The 20284-nt window shown below is 38.1% G+C and overlaps 3 protein-coding genes across 7 annotated transcripts in view; 1 reads left to right on the top strand and 2 right to left on the bottom strand.

Moving 5' to 3' along the window:
- CEP89 (centrosomal protein 89) overlaps positions 1 to 7798 on the bottom strand; it is a 35481-nt gene extending 27683 nt beyond the window's left edge. For both annotated transcript variants that reach the window (XM_056360911.1, XM_056360912.1), the window contains exons 1-6: positions 7684 to 7798; positions 5768 to 5874; positions 4349 to 4498; positions 3539 to 3740; positions 2291 to 2396; positions 879 to 910 (exon numbers count right to left, since the gene is read on the bottom strand). In XM_056360911.1, coding sequence (XP_056216886.1) covers positions 879 to 910; positions 2291 to 2396; positions 3539 to 3740; positions 4349 to 4498; positions 5768 to 5874; positions 7684 to 7719 — 633 coding nt within the window. In that variant the 5' untranslated portion in view covers positions 7720 to 7798. The remainder of the gene's footprint in view (positions 1 to 878; positions 911 to 2290; positions 2397 to 3538; positions 3741 to 4348; positions 4499 to 5767; positions 5875 to 7683) is intronic.
- A 181-nt stretch (positions 7799 to 7979) lies between these two features.
- FAAP24 (FA core complex associated protein 24) lies at positions 7980 to 11349 on the top strand. Of its 3 annotated transcripts, none has more exons than XM_056360885.1 (5): positions 7980 to 8503; positions 8730 to 8881; positions 9532 to 9671; positions 9966 to 10118; positions 10749 to 11349. In XM_056360885.1, exons 2-5 carry the CDS (start codon positions 8770 to 8772, stop codon positions 10989 to 10991), a joined length of 648 nt encoding a protein of 215 aa, XP_056216860.1. In that variant the 5' UTR covers positions 7980 to 8503; positions 8730 to 8769; the 3' UTR covers positions 10992 to 11349. The 3 variants fall into 3 exon arrangements, with proteins under 3 accessions (XP_056216860.1, XP_056216861.1, XP_056216862.1); XM_056360886.1 differs by having other exon boundaries at positions 7981 to 8142; XM_056360887.1 differs by lacking the exon at positions 7980 to 8503 and adding an exon at positions 8532 to 8611.
- A 1837-nt stretch (positions 11350 to 13186) lies between these two features.
- Positions 13187 to 20284, bottom strand: part of RHPN2 (rhophilin Rho GTPase binding protein 2) — a 30844-nt gene continuing 23746 nt past the window's right edge. For both annotated transcript variants that reach the window (XM_056360882.1, XM_056360883.1), the window contains 7 exons: positions 19577 to 19733; positions 19004 to 19123; positions 18713 to 18907; positions 17873 to 17949; positions 16944 to 17090; positions 15996 to 16151; positions 13187 to 14692 (listed from right to left, as the gene is read on the bottom strand). In XM_056360882.1, coding sequence (XP_056216857.1) covers positions 14441 to 14692; positions 15996 to 16151; positions 16944 to 17090; positions 17873 to 17949; positions 18713 to 18907; positions 19004 to 19123; positions 19577 to 19733 — 1104 coding nt within the window. In that variant the 3' untranslated portion in view covers positions 13187 to 14440. The remainder of the gene's footprint in view (positions 14693 to 15995; positions 16152 to 16943; positions 17091 to 17872; positions 17950 to 18712; positions 18908 to 19003; positions 19124 to 19576; positions 19734 to 20284) is intronic.

The raw sequence follows: 20284 nt of genomic DNA, 5'->3' as shown, positions 1-20284 counted from the left end.
GTCTCTTGTGGACACTTGAAACTGTTAATATTTTCCTTAGTTGTCAGAGATGTACAGTTCTCAAAACAATGTTATGGCTGACATAAAAGTTATATAAACACAAAGCTTCTTGACCAAACAGGATGGATATTGCTCCCATTTGTTAGTTTGTACTAAATAAGACTTTAGAATAGTCAATTATGATATGAACTTTCAGTCCCTAACTGGGAATCTGTGAATAAATTAAAATGTACATTGTCCTCCCTTTGCTGGTAAAAAATACCCCAGTACCTATTTGTACATTTTCAGAACTTCGTTCATCAGGAAAGAACCACAGGCTGAATTTATACTAATGTATTTACTTGAGGTGAACATGATCGATATGCAAACTTCTTCCACTTTTTTATGAAACAGCAGTAAAGTTCTGTAAGGATATGATGCCATGTAATTTAACATACCAAGACACTGTTGACTAAATGAGTCAAACTTCACAAACAATTTCAAAAGAAAATATGTGTGATCAAGAACTTGAAGAAAAAAAAAAAAAAAGTGATGTTGACAATGGAAGAACTGACTGTTTTTGTAAATAATATTCCAGCAAGTTGATCTAAGAAACTAAACTTCTGGGTATTCTTTTTCAAGCTTATGAAAGCAGTCAGATGGGTCCAGCTGGAAAACTAGATAAAAACCTGATGAAGTCAGGCTCAGGATTTGAGAATTATTGGCCTGCTTTCCTATATAGTCATACTTTTTCAAAAGGAATGATTAGCCATTCTTGTACTCCAAAAGATTCCGTAGTGGCAACAAATTAATTTTCTTTTAAGTAACTGTAAACTATCAGCTCTATAACACCCTTTTTCCCAAAATGCATCACAAATTAACCTTCATATGTGTCTTACCTTTAAATTCAAGCCAAGATGTTGGTCTCCAGCTAAAGAAAAACAGATTTTTCAGTCAATTAGAGACAAAAGTATTTCTAAGGGTTCACGTGGTTATGTAAGCACACATATTACATACTGCAAATAAATGTAAGAAAGCCCTTCCTAGACCACAAACTGGATCACTAACTTTCCATTATCTCTTTCATGGTGTATCAGGATACTGCTGTGAGACCTTACTTCACCTCACAGTGTACAGATGCAACTATGGAAGAAATGAAGCTGTATTGTGGTTTTCCACTATTATTTTAGAATTTGACTAAAGGACAAATGAATTATTTTAATCGATTTTACTGGGCTTGAATGCTATTGCTTCTCTGAACAAGGCAAGTGCAAATCTGACAGCTTCCAAGATCTGCAGCACTTCCTGTATATAAGAGGGATTAGAAATGGTTTATATATTCTGTTCTTTTTAGTGTAATGCATCCACTTCCCAATATGGTTTTATCAAAGCAATAAATTCTTTCTGGATATTGTTCTCTATAAAGCTTTTAAAATAACTCCACTGAAACAACACTGGAATGCAACATGAATAAAACTTAAAAAGACAATTTTTAAAAACAGTCTCAGTTCTGCTTCCTCTTTCTTATCCAACAGCTACTAGAATGCTGCCATCCTCTGTAAAAACTACATTTTGCAGCTCTGGAACAAATTCTGATTTTCTGTTTTCATGATTTTAGAATAATGGACAAGACAACTGTGCAATAAAACTCCTATGCAGGCAGACTGGTCTTGGCCTCAATTTTTTTCTCCACAATATTCTACTGTTCAAAAAAATAGCTTAATGACAGGTTCAGCTATGAACCAAATGTCCCTCATCTAATGAAATTATCGCCACAAAGTTATTTGCGAAGCTTAACAATTCAACATTGAGAGTGATAACCTGAAACCAATGATCATATTCAGATCTCTATTCCGTCAGAACTCTCCTCTGTGACCTAATATACAATTCTAAGGCCCAGACCTTAAAAGATGGCAAGAACACAACTTCTGTAGTAAGGATAAACAAACCTAGTATAAACTGGGTTGATTCTGGCACATATATCAATATAAACATAGTAGAGAATAACAGTACTAGACAAGACAGACTCCACAAAACCTTTTTTTTACCCTCCTCTGTTTTTTGACTGGCTAATAGTGGATGTTTAGGAGTTTCAGTTATACAGTGAATATTAGACCAATCTTCCCTCTTTATGCAGTTTTTAAATTTTCTGTAAGTACTAGAAATAGCTAAGTATTTAGTAGCATTTATTTCATTGCCCCTTTAAAAAAAAGGAATATCTCATTATCAAATTGTATTACATTTATGTTATTTAAAAATATTTTTCCCCACGGTATTAAAAGGCATGGCATTTTGACTTAAGTTTCTTTACCTTCTGTTTGCACATCTGATTCATTCACCAGCACCTGAAACTCAGTTTCACGAGAAGGCACCTCCTTCTTGTCAGCATTTGTACTAGGAGATGGTGGAAACTCTTTCTATGTAGAAATAAGACAAGCCTATCTAAATCATGATAACACTGTTAAAATAGCCCATACTGTATGAAAACTTTAGTGTACTAATGTCCCAGTCACACTCAGAATTGTACTCCAATATTTTGAGATATTAAATTACATACTTTTGTTTTGTTTTAGGGCTCTATGTAAATAAAATCTAAACCTTACAACAATCAACAGCAGGTAGGAAACTATGACAGTCATTTAGTTCATAGAGCAAATATTCCCTGTCACCTTATTCAGTCACAGGAGTCTGTGAGATTATTCTACATTTGCTTGCTTGCTGTGTCCTATCTAAACTTGCTTTTAATAACAGATCAACCACTTATCTACTATGTCACAGCACTGAGGGATTCATGAACAACTGCTGACACTGTCTTCACTGGTTTTCCCCTGCTCATTGCATACCAGTGTCCCACATACTCCACTCACTCCCTTTTTTCCCTCCCCTTCCCTCCTCTTACTGACTACTATCTCTTCACCTAGGGGTGTTTTTTCTGATTTCTTTCATGAACATAGCATTTTACTGCCTCTTTACTAGTCAGTTACTTCTTCCTGTTTGTTAAATTTTTGTATCATTTTGGACTGAACTTGAAATGTGCCTTAGGAGAGTATTAAGCTGCTCATTGCTGGTTACAGTTTTGGATTGTTTTAAAGTAGAGAAATCCACTGGTCTTCAAGACAACAAGGTAATTTATTTTGTTTGATTCCGAGTCTCCCCGTCTCTATATAGGTCCCTGCTTGTTAGCACGATACTGAATCATTAACTAAGCTTTCACCATTTAGAAGTAAAATGCCTAGTGCTTTTAATAAATAACCTACTAAGTATCATACTGAACATAACATATTGGACATTTTACAAGACGAAATTATGCACAATCATTATACACAATGCCCGTGTCTTCCTAGTAAGAAAAGGCTCCTAATAATCAAATATGCAATCTTTGAGGATCAACTAACAAACCCATCTCATGCAGGAGTAAATGAACCACAAAAACCATGTGAAATAAAAACTGAATAAATGTCTGAAGAGTTAGAAAAGAATGAAAAGCCTTAGAAATATTAAATATTTGCATTAATGTATTAAACTATGGTAAAGGAATTAATGCCTTTGAAAATCCTACCTTTTTCTTTTTGCAGGGAATAGCATAAATAGCATTGGTGCTAAAGTTTTCTCCCTTTTTCTCATTACTTTGACAGCTGGACTGTGACTGTATATCTGCATCAAAATGATGGGTATCCGTGTCCTCATCCTCATCATAATAGCCTAGTATTTCCGGGGACCGTACAGGAGATCTGTCGCTGCCATCAAGTTTCCAGTTGGGCCTGCAAGTGAAACAGGCATTAAACTGCTTTCTATATTGCTTACTCTTCCAAAAAAACACAAGCTAGTGAACAACCATCAGTCTTACAATATACACAAGTCCAAACAGCTCACACAGACATCTAAGCTTCTGTTAGCTGCAAACATGGAATCTAGCCTATGCATATGCTTTAAAATAAGATGATTAACACTGGAGCTACATTTTCTTCTCTATCTTAAAGAAAAGGTCAGGTAAGAGATAGAAGGTTGCTAATTCTACAGCAAAAGAGAGTCTCAAATAATTATCTAGCACACAGGTAATATCAGACGTAATTCAGATGATTCCGCAGTGATCACCTGTTTGTATAACTGATAATCATTTGGCAGAAATAATGTATCGTTTTACTTGTGACTGCTGTACGATCCAATTCTCCTTCCCAATGATGACTCTATATGTGACATCACTTTATGAGAAATGGATTAAGAACTGTAGACACCGGACCTAATTTACCATGTCATGAGAAAGAAGTAAGTGGCTATAACAACAGCAGTTTGCTCTAACTCTTTGGTAAAATTGTATTGACAGATTCTATTTCTAAGATAAGATACCAAACCAGAAAGTATACATTACCCCATTCTAAGGTCTGCAACTGTCGCATAAGGTTCAAAACATTCTTGTTCCACACAGGTGGAATAATTTTCAGACTTCTGCAAAGGCAGAGGAAGAGCAGTAGTGCGCCCTGTTAGCGTTGCTGAAAGGACAGCTGCTGCTAGAGCAGATCTGGAAGAAAACAGAATAAAGCAATGAAACAATACTTAAAAGTCTTCTCTGTGCTCCACATTTCATATTTTTTTCCTTTGCAAAATGTCTTCACTATTTAAGCAAAGCAAAATGTTCACAATTAACAAGCACAAACATTACTGAAGTGCTAAGGGACTGGTTATAAACTATTAACTCCCAAAGTAAAGCACAAAACTGGGCAAGCTATCATAACACAACTATCTAAGAGTAAAGTACAGTACCTATTGGTTTTCCCAAATCACATGCATGAAAATCATGGAATATACTGAGTCACATTCCCAAAATTGACACTGATAATTTACAGTACTTAGCATTCACTTTAGCCATAACAATACTACCTGGCATTGTTTTGAAAGTGTTCCATGTTCTGCTATTCTAGCTCTTAGTTTCCATTATTCCCTACTCTGAACCTTTTACTGATAATTCTGAAGCCGTTAATGCTGGCACGCCACGACCTAGGGCAAGCATTAGTAGATAGGATGCTGCGGAGTATAGAGAAGGTAAGATGAAAAGGAAGAAAGAAGTAGGAACAAAGATGAAAGGAGAGAAATGGTGAGGACTGTAACAGGAATGACAATAACTGGAGGTCAAAAAGGAAGAAGAAATGAACCACGATTAAGTAGGAATGTTACAGACCCTAGAAAGACCACAGAAAACAACCAGAATTGAACTAAATGTAGAGAAAACATAAAAGAATAACTGTAAGAAACTACAAATGAAAAGAAAAATAAATTTCTATCTTCTCTTTATCTAATTTGTCTATAGAGCTAACTCAAATCCAATTCAACATGGTTTTACATGCCAGTTTTTTTAAGTCCCTGCTTTCTTTAATATGCAATAAAATGAAAAATGGCATGTTAGTCACATTTAATTTAGGCTTTTCTGGTGAGTTAAAATTTCCTGAGTCATGGTACTGGTATTGCACAGTCCTACACTCTACCATAGCAGCCAAATTAAAAATAGTCCTAACTTTAAATAGTCCATTTGTCTTTAATTGACTCAGATTTATAATAAATTACTTATTCATGACGGTCATTGTCCTAATTATTTAGCATGCTTAGGAGTGGGAGAAAAATAAGTATCTTTAAAGTTCAAAGAAGGGAATTGCTCCAAATAAAAATATGTTCTATTTATGAAAAGGTTCACGTAAACACTGCAGCAAGGACATGCAATTCTTCTAATCATGCATTTCTAGTATGCTATTGTAGTTGACAAAGCCAAAAAAACCAAACAAAACTCAAAACCTACCTGGGCCCTTCTGGAGGAGGGTTTGGACTACAAGGGGAAGGGGTGCAGGGAACTGCAGGTTTAGGAGCTATGGTAGCAGCAGGGATCAGGCCATGAGTTATATGTTTCTAAACAATTTAAAATAAAATTAGTTGACAATGACTTTAAGAATCACAATTGAAAAAACAGAATTGAACATGCACAAAAACTCACAATGTAAAATGATACAAAAAGGAAGAACAATTACATGCAATTAATGTAAACAGAAGACTTGAAATGGTTCCAATTTTAACTTTTTAACATGTATGAACAGCTACTAATGAAGGTTAGAAATGTAATTTACATGACCCATGAATGTAGGTTTTCCACCCACTATATCACAGTCTGCAAAAAGAGAATTTTAACTTACTCAAGTTTGGGTTTTTCCTGTATATATACACATGAAAAAAGGAGTACTAGTAATTAATTTTCTTCAAAATATTTGAACCCTGCTTCAGAGTAACAATATTAGTCCCTTTCTTGTAGAAAGAGTCTGTCAGAAGTAATCCTCAGCCATAGTAGTATGAGATGGAAGAAAAAAACTATCACTAAACAAGTCTTGCAGTCAAAGGTTCAACCTGAATAAAAGAAAAAAAATCCTAATGCATTTTTATCAGCAAACCCAACAATTTTTTTTTAAAGGATAACATTAAACATCAACTCAGGAAAACTAGGACCATAGTTCCCTACAAAAAGTACTTTGACTGTAATCACATAACAGTTGAGGTTGGAAGGAAGCTCTGGAGATTGTCTTGTCCAAGTCCCTGCTAAAAGCAAGGTCAACCTAAGTCTACCAGAGAGGGCAGCCTAGGATCCTGTCCAGTCAGGTTTTGAGTATCTCCAGGGCTGGAGACCCCAGAGACCTCCCTGAGCAACCTGTTCCAGTGTTGTATCACACTCACAGTATTTTTAAAAACTATTAAGGACCACCCACACAGTGTTTTTATTATTATTATGTTTATGTTTAAGTTGAATTTTCTATGTTTAAATTTGTGCCCGCTGCCTTTCTAGGCATCAGAAAATACTATGTCACAATGAAGTCCATCACCTTCAGACAGATACTACTTTTTAACAGAGAAAAAAGGCTATGTTTCTGCTACTTCTGCTACAGAGATTTTTTTTCAATTATTCTTTAATTGTCTTCTCCAGCAGGATAAAATAAACAGATGAACTGGGAAATATTGGTGTCTTTACAGGAAGGTGCATCAAATAACTAAATGGTGCATTACAAAGGCTGTCTTTTTATTGGGTCATATCTTGCAAACGTACTGCTCCTTAATTACGCAAATCTGTCTGGCACGCACCAGTTTGTTTACTAAAGGCTGTTGACTGTAGAGGTCTTACTAGGGTCCAGGCAACATAGCTGAGGTAAAAGGCTGCTAGCCCACAGCAAAAGGCAAGAACAGAAGATCAATAGTTTATTTTCACTGTAATACTAAAAACCCCTTCAATTACTTCAAGTACGTTAGAGGACAATATCCACACCGCTACTGACAAGCCTACAACCCTTGCCTGCTCTGAGATTTCACTAAGAACTTCTATCAGTTCTCTTTACCGCTGGAAAGGAGGGAGCGGCACCCCCGCCCGGGGCCCGCCAGCGCCCACGGGCCGCCCTGAGGGGACGGGCGCCGGCCACACCGCCCCACCAAGCCGGCTGCTTCTGGGGGAGGCAGACAAGCCCAGTGCTGAGGAAAAGGAGAGCGCCCGGCGTCCGGGCGCCTTCTTTTCTTCGCTTAGGATTTATTTTTCTCTCCGTTATTCACTTCAAAGTGCTCAGCGATGGCCGGCGTCAACCGCAGGGCGCGGCCGCCCGCCCCGAGGAACCCCCCCCGAGGGACCCCCGCCGCTGGCCCTGCTTCCCGGGGGCGCAGGCCCGCCCTGGACAGACCCGTACTCACAAAGTCCTTCCGCCTTTTCCAGAAACGGAGCGGCATCGCGACCGGGTAGGGGACGGCTCTGTGCCGCTGCCTCTCGACGACAGTCCCCCCGCTTCGGACGCTTTCCAGTTGCGACCCGCCTGGTAACAAAAGCGCGGCGGATTGGCTGCGGGCTTGCGCCCCCCCAGTCAGCACGCGTCTTACTCACGCCACCCCGGCCCTAGCAACCTACCAGTGGCGAGGCCGGGCTCGCCCCGCCTCCTCATTCGCTGGCGGCCGGCGGAGCTCTCGCTTCCTATTTGTCAGCGCCGCTGTCAGCCAGGCGCGCGCCCTGAGGCGGGCGGTAGCTGCGGGCCGGCGCCGTTCCTGAGGCGGCGGAGGGATCTCGCCGCTGCTGGGGCTGCGCTGCGTCCTCCGGCTGAGGGACTGCGACCGCCGGAGCTCGGAGCACCCGGGACGGAGCTCAGCCTCGTCAGGCAGGTCGGCGGGGCGCCGGGGCCACCCCTGGGGCCGTCCCCCGCTCCTCTCAGAGCGGGCCCCGCTGCAGGATGTGGCTCGGGGGGGGCAGTGTTTGCGTGGGTACCGGCTGGTCTGTGGCTCTCCTCATTACAGCATGCCTTAGCCACCAAGATTCCGGTCTCTTCCTAAAGTCAGAACACTGCAGAAAGCTGGTAAACCTGACGGTAATCTCTCTTTGTAATAATCCGTCTGGAGACTTCTGCCAGCTGAGGGCTGGAGGTGCCTCTGGAGTCAGCTTTGTAACTGAAGCAGGCTTTCAAGGCTGAATGAAGGCGCAGGAAAGGCAGTGCGGTTTTTTCACCATTTGCGTGTCTTAACTCGGGTGGGTTTCGGATCGACTGGCAAGGTTGGGAGTGGAATTTGCAAGCTAACACCCTGTATTGAAGAGAACAGAGTTGCTTACCAATTTTGATGTATTACAGTAACAAAGGTAGCTTTGGGGAGGAAGAATACTCTTACAGAGTATTAGATGTTGTAAATTCCAATCATAAAATCAGGTTTGGAACAGGTTTATAAAATGTATTAGTGTCTTCCACATTTCTTTCTAGGGTGTAACTGCTAATGAAGTAAAGATTTCAAGGAAGCCTGATGACAACAAAAGCAAACTCTACTGTGTCAGCAGGATCTATAGCTGTCCCTTATGGGCATGTAATTGGAAATGAGAAGTGGAGAGGGTCAGAGATAGCCCAAAGGCTACAAGGTAAGTACAAACAAATTGGAAGAGGCAAAACGATTCGGGTGAAGCATTCCTCTCTATCACCCAGTATTGTTAAGATTAGTTGGAATGTGCTTTACGCTGCCTGACTGGTTCCATATTTGTCATACAGCCTGTATTAGCAGGCTGAAAATTCCTGTTTGTCTGTTTGGTATCCGCATGATCAGTGCAGTCATATTTGCATAGATGCTGAGCACTGCAGAGAAGCAGAAGTATCTGCTTCTTGGGGACCACAGCAGTGGGGTTATTGTGAGTACGCATCTCCACTGAAGTCACTTGAATTTATATGGGTACTGGGACTGTGCTATCATCTGTTGGCACAGCAAACTAAATTAAGGTGATCCTTCCAGAATAGCTTGTGATGTTTTTGTTCAAGTCCAGAGTTTACTGAGAAGCTATGGCACTTTCAGATCTGTAGTTTGGAAGTGCTATTAATTGGCATTACTAAAGGCATCACAGGGTACTTTGGATTGCTTGTACCAATTTTGCTTAAAGACAAGAAAAGCTTTTAAAGAATATGAAGTTTGTTGCGGAGTCACTAGTATTATTGACACGTTAGAAAGGTTGTGCTGTGAAGTAATTATTAGTATATTTTTAACTACTGTATTTTTTTCTTTCAACAATGTCACCTTAAGGGAAAATTAGACTCATCTTTGAAGATGGCTTGGGACTTGTGGATTTTCATCTTTCAAACAGAACTTGCATTTTATATATTTCTGAAGCAGATTTGGTTGCAGGGGATGAATTCAAACGAAGATTGGCTCGGTTTAGGAATGTAAGTAGTACGTAAGGAGAAAAGGAAAAGTTTGCATTGGTGTTTGTTTATTCCATGCTTCTTGTGTTATTTTTTGAATTCTAATGGCAATTATCACAGAAATTTAGCTCCACTTGAAAACTGAAAAAATTATGCAGCTGTGTAATAATGCTGTATTAAAGCTCAGTACTGTTGCTGCAACTTCTTTTCTTCCTGTGATTTGCTTTCAGGCAGCTCATACTTGATGCATTTTCTCTCTGTTGCATTTCATCAGTTTGTCATTAACGAGGTCTTCTTTTTTTCCTTTCAATACAGGCCAGCAGTCTCAGTGGAATAGTAATTGTAGAGAAAACCCAAATAAGTGATCAGTACTTCTCAGCAGTACAAAAGTTTGTTGTGCTAGAACTTGGAATGGTGTTGCTTCCTGTAGGAAATCAAGGAGAAGCTTCTCAACTTATTACTCAGCTAGTAAGTTTCTATGGTAGTGGACAAACCTTTATTAAAATACAAGACGTGAGGAGAATTACCTCTTTTCCCACAATCATCACTTGTTTCAGAAAGAATACTGGGATCTTAAAAAGGCACACAACGTATTTTGTTGTTTGAATGCACAGAATAAGTATCCTGCAGTAGGAATATGATAGTATAGCTCAGTAAAAAGAGCTCATTTGGGAACAAAGGGGAAAAAATCGAAGGATATCATACTGGATTTTTTTAATGTGATTTTGCACTGAGGTGTCACTGGATAGCGTTAAGCAATCTTCACTCAAGGCCTCTGTCAAAACCAACTTGAGATTTTGCTTTGTCTCAGGCTGGGGAAACTGTTCTTAAGTTGTTTCTCTTAATCTGATTCCATCAAAAGGAGGACAAAATCATTGTTTTAGTTCATGGTTGATATTAAGAAATTGTTCTTTTCCTAGTGAGACGTTGTGGATCTGCATCAAAATTCTTAATAAGGGCACACGCATAAGGAGAGAGCTTGTTTTTAAAACTTCCTAGTGATGAGCTCCTCTGAGATGAAAGAAACTATTTTAAAAACCCAAACCAGAGTTCCAGCAGAGGGCACTCAGCGTCACATACGGTTTTGTTTTTCTTCAGGTCCGGGAACAAAGTAAGGATCACAGTAGTAACCCCTTTCTTCGGAAGCAATGTTCTCAGCTGGCAGAGCCATCACTCTTTCGGACGGTTCAACAAATTCCAGGAGTTGGGAAAACAAAAGCTCTGCTTTTACTGCAACAGTTTGGAAGCCTCCACCGTCTATGCAATGCATCTGTCAAAGAGCTTGAGCTGGTAGTTGGACAAACAGTAGCACAACAGATTTATACCTTTTTATGTTCCTGACATGCATGGGTAGTGCCGTTTTGGAAAACAAACCTTTTTGTTTGTGTTTCTTGTGAATTATAAAATTATTTTTTTAATAATCACATACGACAGTGATTTCTGTAATCCTGGGTAACAACTGGAGTGTATTGACTAGTTGTTTAGATTATTACTCTGCTGCTGCTTCTTTACATGTGTTCTGCTTAAGTCGATCGAGCTGTGAAAACTGCCTTGAAAAGAGGGCTGTAAAGTGTTTTGCATTTATCTTGTACAAAAAACAGAGAGAAAGCTGTTTTTTCTCAGCATCCACAGAAAAAAAAAATTGAAAGCAAGTTGCTTGATTTTGTCTTCCAGAAATAAACACCTTGTTAATATGGGAGTGGTGTTACCTTCTCAGTAACTGAGTTAGCATACCTTGCTTTATAGTAGTATCTTTGATTTATGATTCTTAGGACTTCCTAAAGGAACTCCAGCTGGTATACATCTTTGGCTTAAAACTAGCTTATTTTTCTGGTTTCTTTTTCAGTTCACAGGGTGTTACCAAATTTATTTCCTTGTGTCCAATATCCAAAATCTTCATGTTGCACTTTTGAATATAGTTTGGGATAATGATAATCTATTACAATATATTTTGACAGATTATCAGCTATAATCATTAATTATAGCAAGTATACTATACACTACAAAGAAAATAATGTGGGAAGCTTTGATCAAAATTCATAATTAATCCTGTTCATCTAGTATCCTTTTCAAAAGTTACTTATGAAGATGATTGGTTTTACTGACATCTTGCATTTTATTTTAAATTATATTATCCTATTTAGTAAGGGTAAAATTGCCTTTTGCCTTACGTACCCATTAAGGAGGTATGTGAAAAGCTGCTTTGCTACTACTTGGGCTTTGGATCACAGCAGGCAGGGAGTGGAACAGGCTTTTCAATGCGCTTTTGTACACTAAAGAGAAGCAAATACTAGAACCTTGGCACCTCTGTAATCAATCTCATCTGCCGGTTAGAGTGGTCAGCAGATAGACCTGTTTACTTACACTGATTCCATACTCGGGATGAAAATACACTTGCAATTTGGTCATAAACATTTAATTTACTGAATAATAAACTGAATAATAAACAGAATTTCTAGAACTATAGGAAAAGATACTTTCTTTACAACTAGGGAATGCTTAAGCTTCTTTATAAAACTCTGTTTAGGTTTTATTTCCTCTTAGACTGTGTCACTTTGCTATGGAGACTGGATTTCACATCTAAAGGTACATGGCTGTTGATGTTGCAAGGCAAACACCTTTTTACTATTTCAAATGGCCATCTGTTCAGTGCATTAAATAAAGTTCAATTAAAGTAGTAACAATTAGTTGAGCTTATAATTCCATCCATACTAATCTATTGGAAACCTTTATGATTAGGGCTTTATAGCCCTATACATCGTTGTGTATAGAAACTTGTTACAAGTACTCCTGTGGTCTGAGCAAGACTGTAACTTGCTGTGAAGTTAATATTTGCCTTAAGTTAGCTGTTAGCTACCAGTCAGTGTAGAAAGAGTCTTTAGTTAGCTGACAGGAAATAGTAAGTATGTAGCTGTATGGCACTTAGGAAGGCCAAATTTTGGTTTGAATTGAGGGCAGGGGTGGGTGTGTAAAATAAAAAAAGACCCCTACCAAAACGTTTCCTCAAGGACAAGCAAGCGTGATGGTGGGAATGAAAGGTTAATTAAACAGGCAGATCTTTGCAGGAAGACTATCGTAGCAGGCATGAAGACGTGAAGAGCTGGAAGGGCAATTCATGTGATGGTGCTAAAGATTTCATTAGCTGGATAGTCATTTTAGCCATATATGCAGAGTAAATATCTTCTGTATAAAATATTGTATGGCAGGGTCTTGTGTATCAGTGTATGACTGCTGCTGCTTGTGTGTGAAAAAAGTGCTGCTACAAATACACATGAAGAATACCTACTAACAATAGGTGAGTCCAAGTAATTTACTTTTTTTTTTTTCTGTAACCTTTGTAGGGAAGCTCTGTAATATGTTAACACTTTTTATAAGGAAGCACGTTTTAGGCCATAATATAGGAACTTAGAAACTTTTAAGAAAGACAGTTTCTTAGTTCTTTGTAAGCAACAATACAGAAACATGCAAGAGGTATGCCAGCGCTAAATTATGCTGTATCATCCAAGCCGTAGCAGAATCAAAAAGCTACTACTAAATAACAGCATCTGATTTTTATTCTTAAATATGTGTCATCAACATATTTACACCTATTATGTAAGAAACTAAAAATAAATGACAACTTCAAAGTTTACACCCAGGTGCAAACTGTCCCCATATTTTAAGTTTTGAGTATCAAACAGCATATATCTACTCTGTAGATGGCAAATGCTAACTAACACTACAGTGTTAGCAATTTTCAATTAATTTCAATTTCATAAAATAGAAAATTTCACAGAAATGCTCAGTTAATTTTTTTCTCTCCCTCCTTAATATATATAGCCAATACTTACTCATTAATTGTTCTAAGGGGAGGAGGATGGTTTTATATTGATTTGGGTTTTTTATCTGATGTGATAATAAAGAAATTCTGCTACTTAAGACTCTCAAGCATTTCTCATATTTTAAAGCATCACCACAGTTTATGTACTCTTGATCAATACACTGCAATAGGTCAGTTTTGAGATTTATTCCACAGCTATCAATTTTAACAAGATGATGAGATACAAGTCTTATGGTAAGTATGTTAAATAATTTTAAATTTGGAGTAAAGCCTGTTTAACAACTGAATCGGCAGGCATTTAAAATGTAGCCTAGATCAGAAAAGGAGCAGAGTAAAAGCCTTTTGTAGTTCAAAAGATCTTTTGACTTCTAAGCCGCCTAATTCTCTTCCAGAATTAAATTTAACTATTCAGTAGACTACACCTAGTACTCTCAGAAAGCAAATGTCTCTGTGTAAAAACAACTATATGACACTGCCCCTTGGCACAAGGCTAGTTTCTCTGAATAATGTTATCCTCTCCACCTGTAGTTTAAGATAATTCCTTGAAGTCGTGTTAAGTGATTTGTTATGAACTCTAAACTTGTACAGCAAAATCATCCTTTAACATGTCCCCTAATGTTTTGCATGCAGCATCAAGTTTGTAATAAATAACTCCCATCTATCAGTTATAAAAAACCAGTCACAATACAGTGTTTTGCAATTCCAAAGGAATCCAGTCCTCATGTAAGCCATTGTATAATCTACATCTTGTTATTGCATATCTCCCAAACCATTTCATTCTAACCTTCAAATACTTCAGTTTTACAGTTTTTGGCAGCCTCTGACCTTCATAGTGGCTCAATACAGTAAATGAAGTCACTGGCATTTGTCTGAAGTTATACACACATCTATATAAAGATAAAATTGATCGACATTTTTTTTAAATACATTGTAAAGAAAAATGTCATGTTAACAGATCCTTCTGAAAGACTCAGTACAATGAACTTTCCGTATTCAGAAGCGTGAAGGGAGAAAGCTTCTTCTTAATCGGAGAACTTCCAGCCACCACTGAAGGCAGGCAGAGGGTGCTTGCGGCTTTCTGTCTATTTTTAGTTCCCCAACTTAGAAAAGGCAGTTTCAGTGGGGCTTTCTTGGTCTGATCAGTCTTATCCTCTTCCATGGCTAAACAGATTAAGGAGTATGTCTTCTGCATACCCACAGAGTAAGTTGCACTCTTACTATGCTGTAGGGAAAGGAGAAGCATTACAAGAATCAGTCACCCAAAATGGGTCAAAAATTTTGACGATAACAAAAGGTTACTGTGCAAGTAGTTTTCCAAAGCAGACTACAGCAAGTTTTCTGTGCTAATGACATCATAATTGAATACAAGGTCCTTCAGCGTGCTGCGATTCTGGTATTTTGCCCGTGTAGACTCAAGGTTACGCTATGCAAAGCATAAAGGGACTTGTGAATCTTTTCCATGGGTTGTGTTATAGTTATGTTTACTGGCTTCTAGCGTAACTATACAATACATATACTAACCTCTCTACAAAGCTTATATATGTAGTTCTTGCACAGATCTCTGAAGGGAAGATTTTTTTGCTGTCTTTGGTCAGGTTCCATGTCAATTGCAACTATGACAAGAGCTACTGTGGGACAGTCTTTCGGGATACCCGAAAGGCACAGCTTTCTCTGTCTCAGCTGTGCCCTGAAGCAGCCTGATTATACCCTACCCTCTTGTTTCCAGTAGCAGCTTGGAATGGCAGGTGTGCAACTCCTTATTTTCAATAAGGAAAAATTAACTTCTTAAAACACAAAAACCTAACAGCAGTAAGAGCACCTTGCTCACTTCTAAGGCAACACTACTTCAGTGCCTAAGCTTGCCAGGGAATGTTAGAAGCATGAAGCAGTGGATTTAGCTGAACTACAGGTTCTCTCACACTACAAATAAGTTTGTTATTTAGAGCTTAACATTTTTTAATCTTGTGATCATTTTTCCTCAGTCTAAAGCTTCTACAGCAGCTTAGTAACTGACTAGACAGTTATAAGTCCACCAAAATAAAAAATACATTCATTAATCTATGATCTAATACAAAAGTCACAGATCATTTATGTTAACAACATATAAAATAAGCACATGGTCACGGATGTTCTATTTCATTCCATTATTGTTTCATTGTGGCATTTCCAGTGCTGAACAGGGTAATATTTTCATCCTCTGGGACAAGTTAGGGGAAAAATAAAATATAACCTGGAATTTATAATGCAATTAATCTAAGTAGCTCCACTAAAAAAAAAAAAAAAAACACAAAAAAAACCAACCCACCCAAATATTCTTATGCACACAAAGACTGTACTTTAGCTTGCTAACTCATGATGATTTAAACAGACTGTTTAAAACTGAACACATGCCTGAATACTTTATATATTCACTGCTGGTGTGGGATCCGACTACATGAAAGTAAACACAAATCAGGGACTGAAGCCAGGAAAGTGAAAAACTCTCACATATCCAATCTGCAAAACGCATTTGCCTCATTACATACCATAGATGCCGCTGTATCCTGGCAACTGATAACCTCAATCTCAATGGGCCGCTCTCCCACACTTTTGAATTTTTCCAGCACCTCGTTCACTCCGAGCCACTTGCAATCCACGCCACCAACTGATACAATGTAGTCACCTTCTTTTAGGCCCATCGACTGTCAAAAAAATTTTGCAAAGGTTATGATCTGGAATTGTAAAGATGCACAAAATGTTTTTGTCACCACATGGTATCTGCCCTAAAGGCATCTCCCTCTTAGATGCTATAAAACCACTGCCTAGCCAAACACGTGGGATAAAATTGTGTATGTAACACAGAAACAGGTAACTTTTCGAGTACACAAATTACCTATTTGAGTTGGCAGAATCACATTTATCAATGGTAATCTCAAATGCTGGCTCTTTCTATGTCCTTTTCACTTTTCTCCTTAAATAAAGGAAACTTGTTTTTTGCTATGCTATCGTCCCCCATGAGATACATTCTCCAGATTTTACTTCCATTTCTTCAGTATTTTTATTTGTACTTCTGTAGTTGCTTCTGCCTTTCCTACAGCTGAACTGTGCTCATCACTGCATGCTGCTTTGGGCACATGCTACCTTGCCTTGCCTTCCTGATCCTCATCCTTATTGTTGCTACTTTCTAAAGCCTTTATCCCTTACAACTTCCTGAACTAGATGGGGGAAAAAATTGTTGGGACTTCATATCTATTAAGTGTGAACAGGGCAAGAAATTAATTCTAGTTTAATGTGATCTCAGGGATACAGGTACTCTAACACCTAAGGTGTATATAGCACAGAATGTGTTCAGATTATATGACTGTACTATACTGACGTATAGGAGAACCCAATAAATATGCCATGCACCAGTATTAACAAGCTGCAGTTACGTTTAAAAGACTGGAATGCTCAAGTCCGGTGATCAATTATTAATATTGCACCGATGTACTTACAGCTGCAGTGCAAACTGGATCAAGACAATAAATCTGTACTGGTGAACCTCCTTTAAGACTGAATCCTAGCTCTCCTGCTTCATGGTGGATGCGAATAGTACGTGGAGCCGTCCATCTCTGCTTGGCTGAGAACACTGTCAGTGGGCCCTGTAAGTAACATAGCCACAGGCACATGACTGTTATTTGTAAGTAAACATTTGCATTTTTTAAGTTATAATGCTTTAAGCTCATCTTATGTAGATTTTACTCAGGTTAACTTCCAGCTACTTCCACTGAAATGGAGCAGTGCTATTTATCCCAGAAGTTTAAGCTATCCCCTGAAGTGCTCAGCCCTATTTCATGACTGTTCAGGTGATACTTCCAACAGAGTGGGATCACAGCAAATGCCAAGTTGTTCTGAGATCTCTGTTAAAAGTGTGCAGAATCTTCTGGCTGCAGCAGGCTCTAAGGTTCTATGTTACTCCATTTTGGAGAAGATAAATTGATTTGTGAAACACTGCATATTCTGACCCTAACTGCAACTCCCAGTTCCCTTTGGCCACTGATACACAGAGCCACCTTAAAGACCGGCTTTGTAGCATGCAACATTACACATTCTGCATGCCTGTCTCCAAGTACTTTGTGTTTCTCCCCACCTTTAAGTTGTATGCAATTACCCATTGAAACTTCATGGGACTTTCACAAAGGTTTTCAAGAACGAATGCTGTGCAAAGCCATTTACAATAGCACTTCTATTCTTTGCTAGTCTCAAGTTGACTTACACCTCTGAGGCTACGAATGATCTCTCCAGTAGCGTCTGACAAACCCCCCCAGTTAATACAGGATCATTTTTTCAGGCTAAAATGCTCATGTCCCTTCCCTCACATTAGAATGAATTTATACTTGCTAGCAAAATGACAGAGGTTCATTGGTATTAGCATGTTACGTACCAGTCTGTGAAAGAAATCTTTAACTTTCACCTTGGAAAACTGAGGAGCGATTGTTTCTATTTTATGCTCTGTTTTAGCTAAAACAAAAAGAAGAACAAATTCATTTTCTCTCAAGTATTAGTTGAAAGGCATACAAAATACTTTTTTTTGCATTCCAAGCTAGATAGAAATTTCTCCTAAATTCTTACCAGGCTGTAGAAAAGCTCACTTTTTGTGGGAATTTGTAAGGCAAATATCTGAATCACCTTAAAAATCCCTTCAGAGCTCATAGTATCAATACAGAAAACTTAAAACAATCCATCCAAACAAAACTAAGCTATTCTCCTCTTTAATTTATTTTCCTTTGAGAAATATTTAAAACCAGTGCTCATTCTTTCCCACTGCTTCCAAAGAGGAAACAGTTGGACGTGCTGGACTAATCATATGAAGAATCAATAGCAGTCAAAGTGAGTTAACAACTTAGACTAGTAGAAGATTCGTGCTACAGGAGACAGTTACTAGTTTTCCCCATATGATTTTAGCTTTTAAAGTTTCCCTATTTTTTCTAGCTCACAAGACAGTCACCAAAAAAGCTGAGTTGTAAGTAATTACTGTTATCTACCCCAGAAAATTATGTGACCAGAGACAGAAACATTGTAAAGCAGCTGTAACGAAATTCATTTATCTGTGATGGAGGAAACATGCAAGGAATCTGAACTCAAAAGTATATAAGTTGTACATTATTTATACTATGTATGGATGCATATTATATATGTATAAATATATCATATAAAGGCATATCCCCATGAAAGCATACACATGTAAGGTTAATACCCTCTATTTCTAGCTATATACACTTACGAAGGATATCTGGAGCCTGGATTAGACTGAGAAAGTCATCTTCTGTCTCTTGCTGAGCATATTTGAGAAGTGAGCGCTTATGTGCAACTGTCAGAACCTCCTGAAGAACATCGATGTTTCGAAGCTTTTTGCATAGACCACAGACTCTTAGAGCTTCTTCATGATAAACAATGGCTTTGCGTAAGTGTGCTTTCCCTGAAAAAAATCAGAATTGTTGGTTGTCATCCATAGACAATAAATACGAGGTTATTTTCAAACTGTATCTAGTAGCTGTGAGAATCTGGCAGTTACCCAATTGTTTTCTCTGAACTTTGTCCTTTAGAACGGTGAGAACTATCAATCCTTCAGGCATGTAGTCATACAACTGTGACAAGGCTTTCTCCTGCTGATCTTCATCATCACCAGACTGCACTGGAATAATTGATACAGAACATTAACCATTACACATCTTTAGGTGTAACGTTGTGTAATTGCTACTACCTTTTCTCCAAAGGCAGTCAAATATTTACACACACATATTGATAGGAATTTCAAGTTTTTAGGACTTTTACAGTTTTATCATCTGCAATATCCAAATAATATTTACATGCCAGAACATATTGACAAGAATCAAACAATTCAGTAGAATATAATGGGTATAATACTTCTTTTGTTTCTGCAGAAATTAGTTTATTGGACTTCCACATTCTTCTGTAAAGAACAAAAAAGCATGGCTTCAAATCTGAATGGGAAAATGGCCACAAATTAACACATATTGAAACCCCAAAATTCCTGGCTCCTAGTCTTATTCATAGACCAAATTATAACTGTTTATGGTTTGTTAACGTTAGTTACATGAATATATAGAAAATGTAAGATTCTTACATTCATGGTCACACAGAATGGTGGCAATGAAGTAATGTGCCAGCGCTTTGTAATGGTCTGACTTTATCTGTGCCAGTTTAGACCAGGAATAGGGGATATTCTCTTTCACTGGTTCCTGATTCATTGCAGTGTTAACCAGCATGTAAACCTCTCCCACCTAAAATAAAGCACAAAATTGAAATATGATAAAGTAACATTGCTTATTAGGAGCTCAAGCAAGGGATATTATATTCAGCTTTAAGATAATTTCATGTGCATCACATCAAAGAGGGGCTGGGGGAGATGGTTAGAAAGGGTTGGAAAGAAGTTTTGAGAAGATTTGAAATTCCATCTCTGATTTTTCCCTTACAAGAAAAGTAAAAATTCTGTATAAGAACAGATGAACCAAGTCACTCAATCTATATGGCTTCAAAGTTAAAATAAAAACACCATATAATTAACAGTTCTTAATATACAAATACATCTTACTGCATGAAGCCTGCTGAGAAAAAGAGTGAAGCATATTACTTGTACAGTAGGTTTGTGCTTCACTTCTGAAACTGTGGAGTCATATCTAGCCTTAAGTTTGTGTGGTCTTATTTAAAACTGGGCTACTATTCTTTATGCAGAGGAAATAAAATAGGTTTGTCAAGTAGTGAATGCTGCTTTAATGGATCAAACAACTCCAAACTGACACAATCCAAAAACCTTTCCTCTACAGCTGATCGA

Source organism: Falco biarmicus, chromosome 15 (genome assembly GCF_023638135.1).
Source record: "Falco biarmicus isolate bFalBia1 chromosome 15, bFalBia1.pri, whole genome shotgun sequence".
Classification (NCBI taxonomy): domain Eukaryota; kingdom Metazoa; phylum Chordata; class Aves; order Falconiformes; family Falconidae; genus Falco; species Falco biarmicus.
This window is presented reverse-complemented; position numbering and strand designations above follow the sequence as displayed.

Excerpts from the sequence above, each read along its gene's own strand:
- FAAP24 (XM_056360885.1), top strand. The coding sequence starts at position 8,770 with ATGACAACAAAAGCAAACTCTACTGTGTCAGCAGGATCTATAGCTGTC. Across the intron at positions 9,672-9,965 it reads GATTGGCTCGGTTTAGGAAT|GCCAGCAGTCTCAGTGGAAT; the intron begins GTAAGTAGTACG and ends CTTTCAATACAG. Across the intron at positions 10,119-10,748 it reads CTCAACTTATTACTCAGCTA|GTCCGGGAACAAAGTAAGGA; the intron begins GTAAGTTTCTAT and ends GTTTTTCTTCAG.